The sequence below is a fragment of the Pan troglodytes genome, chromosome 3, assembly GCF_028858775.2.
Source record: "Pan troglodytes isolate AG18354 chromosome 3, NHGRI_mPanTro3-v2.0_pri, whole genome shotgun sequence".
Taxonomy (NCBI): domain Eukaryota; kingdom Metazoa; phylum Chordata; class Mammalia; order Primates; family Hominidae; genus Pan; species Pan troglodytes.
The window spans coordinates 36,600,204-36,612,486 of record NC_072401.2 but is presented as its reverse complement, the minus strand read 5'-3'; the positions used below and the strand labels follow the sequence as shown (position 1 = coordinate 36,612,486).

General features: G+C 37.7%; 1 protein-coding gene across 2 annotated transcripts in view; it reads right to left on the bottom strand.

The window, feature by feature from the left end:
- The window catches only part of DTHD1 (death domain containing 1), a 59,861-nt gene extending 55,370 nt beyond the window's left edge, over positions 1-4,491 (bottom strand). The window contains exon 1 of one of the 2 annotated variants that reach the window (XM_016951439.3): positions 3,856-4,491. In XM_016951439.3, the coding sequence (XP_016806928.3) occupies positions 3,856-4,487 (632 nt within the window). In that variant the 5' untranslated portion in view covers positions 4,488-4,491. The remainder of the gene's footprint in view (positions 1-3,855) is intronic. The other variant, XM_003310299.5, reaches the window with a different exon arrangement.
- Positions 4,492-12,283: the final 7,792 nt, after the last annotated feature.

Sequence of the window (12,283 nt, the reverse complement as noted above, 5' to 3'; positions counted from 1 at the left end):
GAAACCATAAAAAGTTCTAGAAGATAACATCAGAGACCCAGCACAGTGGCTCACGCCTGTAATCTCAGCACTTTGGGAGACTGAAGCGGAAGGATCACCTGAGGTCAGGAATTCAAGACCAGCCTGAACATTATGGTGAAATCCCATCTCTACTAAAGATGTAAAAATTAGCTGGCATGCTGGTGGGCGCCTGTAGTCCCAGTTACTTAGGAGACTGAAACAGGAGAATTGCTTGCACCTGGGAGGTGGAGGTTGCAGTGAGCTGAGATCGTGCCACTGCACTCCAGCCTGGGCGAAAGAGCAAGACTCCATCTCAAAATAAAATAAAATAAAATAAAAAAGATAACATCAGAAAAACCTTTCTAGACATAGGCTTAAGCAAAGACTTCATGACCAAGAACCCAAAAGCAAATGCAACAAAAACAAAAATATATAGGACTTAACTAGACTAAAAAGCTTCTACACAGCAACATAAACAATCAGCAGAGTAAACAGACAAACAACAGAGTGGGAGAAAATCTTCTCAATCTATATATCCGACAAAGGACTAATATCCAGAATCTACAAGAAACTCAAACAAATCCAGAAGAAAAAACAAACAATCCCATCAAAAAGTGAACTAAGGACATGTATAAACAATTATCAAAAGAAGATATGCAAATGGTCAACAAACATATGAAAAAATACTCAACATCACTAATGATCAGGGAAATGCAAATCAAAATCACTGTGCAATACCAACTTACTCCTGCAAGAATGGCCATAATCAAAAAACAAACAAACAAAAAAGATGTGGGCGTGGATGTGGTGAAAAGAGAACACTTTTACACTGTGTGTGGGAATGTAAACTAGTAAAACCATTATGGAAAACAGTGTGGAGAATCCTTAAAGAACTAAAAGTAGAAGTACCATTCAATCCAGCGATCCCACTACTGGGTATCTACTCAGAGGAAAAGAAGTCATTATGTGAAAAAGATACATGGATACTCATGTTTATAGCAGCACAATTCACAATTGCAAAAATATGGAACCAGCCCAAATGCCCATAAATCAAGTGGATAAAGAAATTGTTACATATACATATTTATATCATGCCCTGGAATACTATTCAGCCTTAAAGAGGAATGAAATAATGTCATTCACAGCAACCTGGATGGAATTGGAGAACATTACTCTAACTGAAGTTACTCAGGAATGGAAAAACAAACATTTTATTTTCTCACTTATAAGTGGGAGCTGAGCTCTGAGGATGCAAAGGCATAAAAATGATACAACAGACTTTGGGGACTCTGGGGAAAGGGTGGGAGGGAGGTGAGGGATAAAAGACTACACATTGGGTACAGTGTACACTGCTCAGGTGATGGGTGAACCAAAATCTCAGAAATCACCACTAAAGAACTTATTCATGTAACCAAACACCACCTGTTCCCCTAAAACCTATTGAAATAAAAAAAAAAGAAAAAATTTTAAATTAAAACTTTAAAAAATAAAATACAGGTATATAGAACATAAAGACATACCAGTCAAAAATGGACTGCACATATAATGGTGGTCCTAAAAATTATAATACTGTATTATTGCTGTACCATTTCTATGTTTAGATATGTTTAAATACACAAATACTTACCATTGTGTTATAGCTGCCTAAAGTATTCCGTATAGTAACATACTTTACAGGTCTGTGGCCTGGGAGCAATATGCTATACCATATAGACTGAGCGTGCAGTAGGCTATACCATCTAGATTTGTGTATGCACGTTCTGCAGTGTTTGCACAATTGACAAAATCACCCAACCATCCATTTCTGTGAACATGTCCCCATCATTAAGTAACCGATGACTGTAATCACATTGGTTTATTCTAGCCTTATTTTCCCTTTTTGTATACACCAGGACAGCTAGGAAGAGATAGGTTGCTTTCAGAAAGCTATACGGGGGAATTGACAACACATTCTGAGTGAGGTTTTGTTTATCACACACATCTTTTATGTGGCATGATGGCTTCCTAGGCTAAGGGATTGCAATGAGTACTCAACTTCTGAAATATACAAGCCAAGCACAATTGGTTTGGGTGCTGCAAAGAGGAAGTCACTAACCAGGAAACACCTAAAGGAGGTGTTAGAGGGAGCAGTTCAGGCAATGACTCATTAACCGATGCTTTGAGTCATTTCTGAATGTGAGAATATGGAGCTTCAATGTTTTTCTCAAGTGAAACAGGTAACCACATATAGACTACTTTAGCAGTTGTTTTGTTGGAGCGGTAATTCTTACAAATCATGTAGATCTATCATGCACTGAATATCCTCAACCATAGAATTCATCAGACTCTGACCTGTAGAAACATTACGGCCAAATTAGAACCACCTCTTCATTTTATGGGCCGGATAACTAAGGTCAAGGTGAGCAAAATGGCTTGCCTAAGATCATAGTCCTCAAAATGGTATCATACACCTGAAAGAGCATCAGCACATCACAGCAGAGATGGGGGTAATGGAACAATGGTAGTGAGTGACAGGTGAAGAAAGTGAGAGTTTTTGGAGCTAAAATAAATGAATAGACTAACATTTACCTGGTGTGAATATCTGAAAAAGTGGCCTGGTGTTAGGTCGTTTAAGTGATTTTCTCATTTGACCTTACCAAATAATCCCAGGATGTATATATTATTTCTACAAACAAGTAAATTAGGCTGAGAAATGAAGCAAGTTGCCCAGGGTCACAGAATTAGTATGTAATAAAACAGAAAGTGAAATTTAAGTTTGTCTGATTCCCAAAACAAATATTTTTTTTTCACTTCTAAGCGTGTTATGTTTGTCTGGGAAAATATGGTCTGTGAATATCTTATTTTATACGGACAAATAAGGCCTTATTACCTCTTTGCACAGGAGAGAAAATTTATAAAATAGATTGGTCTTTCTCACTTTTTTGAAGTCATGGTCTCCTAGAGAATCTGATGACAGTTCTAGACCATATCCAAGGAAATGAAATAGGTCTGAACATACACATTCAATTTTAAGTTCCTCCCAAAGCTCATCCATAAAATCCCTACAGTTCTACAGACACAGGTTTAAAACTCATAATGATTTTCTTGAGAATATAAATAAAGTGAATCTGAGGCTAAAACATTCTCTCCAAATCTTCTAACACCCTACAGTCTTCTAGTTTTTATTATAATTGAAATCGTAGTAATTTGCAAAGTGTTCATGATCTGGACAATTGCTCATTTTAACTACTTTCGTATCTACTCAATTCCTTCCTCTTTAAAAAAACGTAATGTGTTTGTTTCTTAAAGCTATAAGAAATAAACAATATTAATAATAGTGGCCATATAAATTTTTATAGGAGTGATTTAAGCTGAATTACTGATTTGCAATATCTTTGGGAGGTATGAAATGGAAATTTTATTCATGTATAAATACTATGCATGTTGCTATAGTCTAACTGTTTGTGTCTCCTCAAAATTCATGCATTGAAATCCTGACCCCCAAGGTGATGGTATTAGAAGGTGGGTCCTTTTGGGATATGATTAGGTCATGAGGGTGGAGCCCTCATGAATGAGATTAATGTCTTTATAAAGCAGGCCCAAGGGAGCTTGTTCACTTTTTCCACCATGTGAGGACACAGCAAGAAGGCACCTTCTATGAACCAGAAAGCCCTCACCAGACACCAAATCTGCTAGCACCTTGATTTTGGATTTCCAAGCCTCCAGAACTGTGAGAGATAAATATCTGTTGTTTAAAAGCTACTCACTTTATGATGTTTTGTTGTAGCAGCCTGAATGAACTAAGACATGTACTAACTATAGAAACACACATATAAGTAGGCATACTTAAGCACTTCCCACATTGCATTTACTTACTCCTTTTCCATTATGTTATTCTTGTGCTTTATATTCTCTGAATCATTGTGAAGAGTACTATTTATATATTTCTTGGAGATATCACATATTATTGAGGATGTGGTCATCTCTTCTCTTGGGCTTTCTGAAGTCTCTTGAATTTCTGTCTCTGTTGTCTGAATTATGCCATGAGTCTCTTCCCTGTTGCCATTTATGTTCTCAACAGTCATGTGTTCTATTTGTTTATCATCTTCATTTTCTGCATTATCTGGGAACATTTTGTTCTGTGACTCTTCTTGCCCCAGTACACATCCATTCAGTGATGTATTGTTTTCTTTTTCCACTAATGCTGAACTCATATGTGTTTTATTTTTTTCTAACTGGACCTGGTTTGTGTAATGACTTTCCTCTCCATTTGTGGGAGAAACAGTAGCTGTTTCTATGACATTTAGTTCCCCTCTTGCAGCAATGTCTGCTGCTTTGGTATCTTGAATGGAGGACATTGTCTGCTGTGGAGTACATTCATCATGCATGCCACATAAATTACAAATCTCCTTTTCTTCTTTCTTTAGAAGTGCAGCAGTGCTCCCCAAATGTTCAGTTATTTTTATGAGGCAGTCTATGAAAGTAATGATTTCTACACACACATACATAGACACACAAAGAATAAATACAAAACTAAACCAAATTATGTTTCTGCACTGACATCTAATGAAACATGGCAAGATAATTTTAGAAACCTACAAAGACCTTTACTGTGCAATTAAGCCAAACTCCTGAAGGAGAAGTAATTGTATAACTGTCACTCTTTTAACAATTGTGGGATTGACAACAAACCATTTTTAACATGGTAGCAAAGAGTAAATCTAATCCCTCTTGCTTATAAAGATACTTCGAATATTTAAAGACAAATGTCATAACCTCTTGCTCCCCCAATAAGAACTGAAGTCAACATCTCCCTCAATTGTTTTTCATTTGGTATGATTTTGAGAACTCTTCTTTTACCACTGGATGTACAATAGTTTATCAATGATCCATTTAAAATGCTGGGCTGAAAATTAGGCGAACACTCCAGATGAGGCTTGGGTGGCAGAAACACCATACCTCCATTATTTCTGCCAATGTAGATGCTTTGTTTTGGAGCCTAGTTTACTGCTATAAGAATTGGATTAGGTTTATACTATTCCTCCTGATGAATTTGTGAGCATTGGAAATTTTCAAATTAGTCCTTCAGAGAATAGCTCTGACCATACCAATTCTCTGAATGGAACCTGAAGTGGCTACTCAAAGCCTACTAACTCAGGTCAACCTTCTTCACTCTGAAGTAAACTCTCAGCATGATCAAATCTTATATAATCTCTCACTCCGTCATCATTCTTCCCACTCTCCTATTTGTTCATCCTGCTTTCTCCTCACTACTGAGGTCACCTGATGACTTCTTGCAGGCTTAGTACCTCTCTAGTCTTTAGAATTCAGTTCTGAACTAAAGAATATGTAATTTAAGGCCCCATAGCTTAGTGTTTTTAAAGCCATCACCAAATCATCCCTTCACCAGTCAGGGCTTTTCTTTGGGATCCAGTTCTGACAACTTGTTGTGTTTTGTTTTGTTTTGTTTTTGTCTTATACCTGAGAACTTGTCTTTATTTTTAACTCCTATTCTGGTAACCAAGTCCTTGTTTTTTTCTGAATATAAATTTGCTTGTTATATTGCCAAAGACCATGTTCCACTCCCTCCAGAGGCTAAAGGTCTCATTGTGGGCTGCAGCTGATGGCTTCTCAGTCATGCTGCCTTTAGACAGATTTCCCTGATGCCCACTATTTGCCCTTTAGATTGAATTTCTTAACATCATCTACCCTGGATTCCCTCATAGATGGAACCTGCCCACTTATCTTGATACTGTATTATTTAGAGTTGAATTTCATGATGCCACCTATATGCTTATCTGGAGTAACTGTTGTTATCTAGGATTATATTCATCAGATTCCACATTCTTCCTGCCTTACTGTAATTTTCCACATCCATAACTGGACCTATTCCCAAGAATCCCTCTCCAGCCCCAGTGCATGGGGATCCAATTCCCTATCCCAACCCACTCCAGTCTTCCCAGTAATTTTGCAATCAATAAGGCTAAGCTCAAATGACCCTAGAGATAGAATACTATATTCTGATATAAAAAACAAACTACTAGCTCTGCCTCAGTGGCCTGTATTTTCCTGTCTCTAAGTCTTGTATCCTACTAAAATTACCGACTCTCTATTTCCTGCTGCATAAATCCAATTCACTCTGTAAGCTTCAGCTTAAATACTACATTTTTCTAGCAAACTTCTCAATTCCCCACCCTACAGATGGGATTTAAACTGCTTCTGAAGTCCAAAAGCACTTCATTCATGTGTTTCTAATGGGACTGGCCCCAATGTCCCTGGCATTATTGTGCATTTGTCTCAACTTATTTCCCCTTTGAAATTGTTAGTCTCTTGTGGACAGAAACTCTATCTTAGCCTATCTGGTATACTCATAGCCCCTCTCAGATCTTGCCCTAATCAATATTTCTTAGAGAAAGAATAAACTAAAAAAAAGAATACTTGCCTTTTCTCGAGACATATTGATTCTCTTTGTCAAGCAGAACATGCAGCTGCTGGCAGGTGGAACGCAGGGTGCCTGAGGTGTGCTCCAGCAGCTGGTGAAGGGCACTGCTGAGTTCCTGACCCAGAAAGACCACAGTGGCCATCCAAGTGGCCCCACCAGCCCCCTCACAAAGGTCATCACCCAAGAGTGCCTGCTTTAGCATCTGGTTTTGTCTCCAAATCTGCTTCAATATTTGGCCCAGTTTACCTGAGCCCATGTATTCCGTATCCATTTTATGATCCAAAAGTGGTATTTTCTCTCCTGCCAGCAAAGCCTAAAGGTTTTGCAAATTCAAACTTGGTGATGGTTATTTCTCCTAAACTCTAGGAGATGATCCAAGTCAGCTAGCCCAGCACTTTCTCACAACATAGTGGTTATTCAGTTTGGTGTTGACTAGTGAAAAGTTACTAGGTGACCGAAGAAGGGGCGTTCCTGTACCATGGGTGCTACTGTGTACAGAATACATTAATCACTGGGGTAGAGCTGACTCACATGATCCAACTCTCTGTGTAAGTTTTACAAATTCAATATACTGTGGAAGTACCAAATACTTTTCAAGTTTTGAGGCAACAAAATACGGATTCCAGGTAGGGTAAGAAGTTTATTAATCAAAGGTAAACTGTATGAACAATATTGCTGGCAGGATTCCTGTAAACTTAAAAATATTTATGAATGAAATAATGTGATGTCTGATTTTGCTTCTAAATAATCAGGGAGCATAGGGGTGGGTAGAGGTATAAAATTTGCTGTAAGAATTAATAAATGTTGAAGCTGGATATGTTTACACATGGGGTCTTGACAATTCACTCTAATTAATGTGTATATGTATAGTATTTTTATAACCAAGAGTTTAAAAAGATTCCTTTACTGGAGCAGAGCCTATTGCATTGGTTAGGAAGTTATAATTAGCATCTTCTTATGTGGTAAATCTGCAGAGACTGAGATAAGAACTTGGCCTCTGATAATTTCCCTCTAATTGGATAAAATGCCCCTTCACTGAAAGAAAGTAAACCTGAAGAGTAGCTTTCTCTAAACTAGCAAGGATTCTTTACCATATGTAATTAAAATTCAGATACAACAAGCTCTCCCCACTGCTGCCCATCTGCCTGCCAGCGCATCATATATGGGGCTATGCAATGCAGCACTTGGGGGTATTTGGAGGAAACCAGAACAGTCTGCCTCCCTCTCTCCAATCCCACTGCTCAGAGAGAACACACACCTAAGCCAAAGGAAGAGGGCAGCGAGTACATTCCAGAGAGGCTCATGTTCCCTTGGGTACTGGAACAAAATGAAAGCTTTTCAAATGGAAGCCAGAGTGCTTCCCTCCCACAGGCAACACATTATCTCATCTTAAGCCCTGGAGTTCTAAGAGCTACACTCAGGGCACCTGGAAGACAAGATGGGAAAAACAAGCCCAGAGAATAAATAATGAAGAATGACTGCCACTGCCCTAAAGACTGTCAAAGACCCTGAAGGAAAGGAGCAGTATTGAGTACTGGTGGCTGCAGAGTGGAGAGGGGCTCCTTCACCACTAAGTGTCTTGTTTTTCAGTTAACTTCTGTTCACTGAAAAGGGGACCTTTTTGGCAGTATGAGTTCATATCACTTCATGGATTGGATCATTTAAATCTTCTCAAACTAAAGACTCACTCATTCAATTGTATTTTCTTTTCTTACTCCTTAAATGGATGTGTCATTCTCAATAATAATGTACACATGGCTTTAATTCAATGCTAATTTTGAAAACTTCCTGTAGCATTTACTGTGGGACAGGAACTAAGTGCTGGAGGTCAGGCCTTTTTAGGATTTCAAGAGACAGATGCATGAACAGATTATTGAAATAAAGCTTAGACTGTGTTGAGAGCTAGAGCAGAAGTATAAAGAAAAAGTATCATAAAAGCTTTGAGGAGTTAAAAAAATAATTCTGCTTAGAGGCCTGGAAAATGTTTGAATTAGAAACTAAAGGATAAGCAGGCTATGGAGTAAAAGAAAAAAAATATTCCAGCATAGGAAATAATATGATCAAAGTCACGGAGGCATGAAATTACACAGTAGGATCAAAAATGTAAAAGTATGGCTTTGGAGGAAGGTTCAGTTAATGAGTCAGAAGTGACAAATGAAGAGTTCAGTAATTGTAGAGAGTGAGGAGAAGAAATTAGAATTTTGGTTTACAGATAAGACAGAAATTGAATATATTTGAATCAGACTGCAATGTGATGAAATCTGTGCTGTAGAGATGCAGATGTATTAGATGACAGAGATATAAGAGTTAGGAGGCTCGAAGGTCTGTATAAAACAGCAACAGAGCAGATGAGAGAAGGGGATGGCGTGAGAGGGGATTTGAAGTACAGTGGATAGAACTTACTAAACTTACCAAACCATCAGATTATAGGGGGAGGAATAGAAAGTATTGAAAATGCATTCATTTATTTGAGAAATATTTATTGACCACTAGTATAAGAACTATGCTTAGTATTAGAATATGACTGAAATATTTAATTTAGGTGATTACATAGACTATAAGACTATTAAGGAATTTAAGTGGGATTTTGGGCTCGATGGGTAGATAATTTAATTTTAGATTTGTTGAGTTTGAGGTAACTCAGAAAAATTCCTTAGAATGTGTTTTAAGTTTAAAAATTGGAATAATATTGGCATATTTGAATGTTATCAGTAAATAAGTGGTAAATGAATCCCTGGAAGTAGAAGAGATCAATGGAGAATTTACCATGCACATTTTAAGTATTGAATAAAACTGATAATGAAATACTGCTTGATCATTTGAGCAGTCTACATTTATTTCTAGATATGTGGGAAAATCCTTTCTCAGGGAGAAAAAAACAAACCCAGACATTCTCTTTGTTTCATTCACATTTGCTATCCTCAAGTTTAAACTTGTTCTCTGTTTGGCTTCTTAAGAACATATAATATTTGCAAAGTGAGACCTACCACAGGCCACGCTGCATTTACTTGTTAAAACACGCATCAGCATGTTCCTGCACCTTATTTTCCATTAATTGATGTCACTAACCACAGAAAGAACAGACATTTGCAGTCAAGACACCTACAGAAGTTCACTGCAGAAATTCATCTGGATGGTTTTAACATTTGATTGTCATCTTCATTGTTGCTACTAGTTATTATGACTCCTTTTACTTTCTTACTGAAAATTCAGTGCTTCCATTGACGTTAGTATGCAGTCTTGAATTCATACCATTATGTGGTCAAAAAGACAACAGTTTTTCTTAACATTAAAAGTATCAGAGTGGATTAGAGATAAAATTCAAATAGTAGGATAGTTCCTTGTTTACTACCTAAAGAAATAAAAATATGCAGTTGATTGGACAGGCTATTAATGACAGGCTATTAATTGCAAAGGTTGTGAAGACAATAAAGTTTTAAAGCATAATGAAGACTGCTATTTTTCATGGCATTTATGGTGGGTAGTGGTGGGTAGGTTAGATGTAAGCAAAAGAGTTATGTATGCCTGAAGTATTATGAGCCAATGTTATTAGTTCTATAATGTGATTTTATTTTCATTGAATTTCTGTAGTTGCCTACATCAGAGACTTTGGTACTTACAGTCCAGAATAATTTTTCCCCTTTCGAACATTCATATTCAATGTCTGGTCATCTTTTCCCTGTTTAAGATAAACTCATGCATTTGGATGATGAGTGGACGGAGAAGGAAAAAAAAATTTTCTTTTTGTTTTGTTTTTGTTTTCTTTAGTAACTTTTGGACTACTAAAATAAAAATTATATATTCAAATTTTTAATGTACTTACCAATTTGAAAATGTTTTCAAAGACCACATGGTAAAAATCAAAGCTAGCACTTCTGATTAAACAAAGTAGACTAGATATATATTCCATCTCTGATTTCTAGTGAGATGCCCTGAAAAGGATAAAACAATATATAAATCCCAAAAGATAAAGAGAATGGGCAATAAAATGATAGACAAAAGACGTCAACAAACTCCTGGAAGACTAAAAGCAGATGGGCAAGTAGCAAATAATCAAACAGGGCTGAAACCTAGGCACCCAGGCAGTGGAAAACAGGGGAGTTCTTGTCACAGAATCTCAGAAGTTCCCGGAATAAGAGAAAGTTAGGACCTCTGAAAGTAAAGATGAACTTAGGGCTGTAAACAGGTGTTTTTGCTGAAACTCTGTTTGGAGAGCAGGTAGATTCCCAGATACCTCACTTCTGCCCCAAAGAACCAGGCAACAATCTCTCTCCCACACATCAGAAGCTAGAGACTTTCTCTATGAATAAATCGTGGCAGCAACGCTCAGCAGAGCAGAGAACTGGAGGGGGTGCTATGCTGACCATGAGGGTTAAGTGAAATTCTATTATGAGGTGCTGCTCTATTCTTCTGCTCAACTCCAAGAACACGGGCTGGGAAGCATAACCTTCCAGGCAGAAAATGGAAAGTTTCCTCCATGGAGTAACTGAACACTCCACGAGAAAAACCTACTGGTAGTGAAACTTTCAGTGTCCCTCTCCCTATTTCCAACCCCACAAGCCTGGTCTGCCCCCGCCAGATCATCCACAGTGAAGCTCTGCATCATATAAAGCTTCCAAACTAGGCTCTTCATGCCTCACTTTAAGTGGAATAACAACCAACGAGGTCAGGCATTTGAAAAAGCCTCTAATATAAAGCTAGAGACTAAAGTAAACAAACAAAAATAAAGAACTTGGAAAAAAAAACAAGAGAACAAACACAGGGAAGAGGAAAATATCAAATCAATCTATAATTAGCATGTTCAGAGTCTAGGATAAGAAGAAATAATGCACTCACAAGATAAGAAAATATTTTCTTTTTTTTTTTTTTTTTTGAGACAGAGTCTCACTCTGTTGCCCAGGCTGGAGAGCAGTGGTGCAATCTCAGCTCACTGCAACCTCCGTCTCCCAGGTTCACGCCATTCTCCTGCCTCAGCCTCCTGAGTAGCTGGGACTACAGGAGCCTGCCACCACGCCCGGCTAATTTTTTGTATTTTTAGTAGAGACGGGGTTTCACTGTGTTAGCCAGGATGGTCTTGAACTCCTGACCTCATGATCTGCCTGCCTCGGCCTCCCAAAGTGCTGGGATTACAGGCATGAGCCACCAAGCCAGGCCGAAAATATTTTCTTTAAAAGGGGAGCATTCTGGCAATGAGAAAGGACTCACAGAAATTAAATTATGATAATAGAATTTTCTTAATATGGGAAAGAAAAAGCGGTTGAGTAAATTCCCAAAAACATCAAACAAAAAGACAAAGAGATGGACAATAGGGGTAAAATGGAGGTTAAGAAAATTGAAGGTTAAATCCAAGTGGTCCCACTAATATGAGTTCTGGAAAGAGAAAGTAGAATGAATGAAATTATCAAACAAATAATATCGAAATATTTCTCAGAATTAAAGTATATGATATTCTAGACAGAAAGAGCCCAGAATAGTATATGCAAAAAATAATCATAACCAGTCATATCAAATTCACACCAAGGATCAACATTCCAGTAGCCTCCAAAGAGGGAAAAAACTGTCACATTTAAATCAAAAGGCATTGAACTTCTCAACAGCAACACTAAGACCTAGCAAATAATGAGTTGTGATTTCAATATTCTGAGGGAAGCCTCTTTCCAATCCAGGATTCTGTTGCCAAATGCCAAATGCCAAAGCATCATTCAGGTGTGCCGAGAAAGAAGGGGCATTTCGAGTATGCAAATGTCAAACTACTTATCTCCTGTGTACCCATTTTTGGGAAGCTACTCACAGATGAACTCTATCACAAGAAACAGAATGACACAAGAAAAACGCAGACATACGAGTCAGGAAATGGAAAAT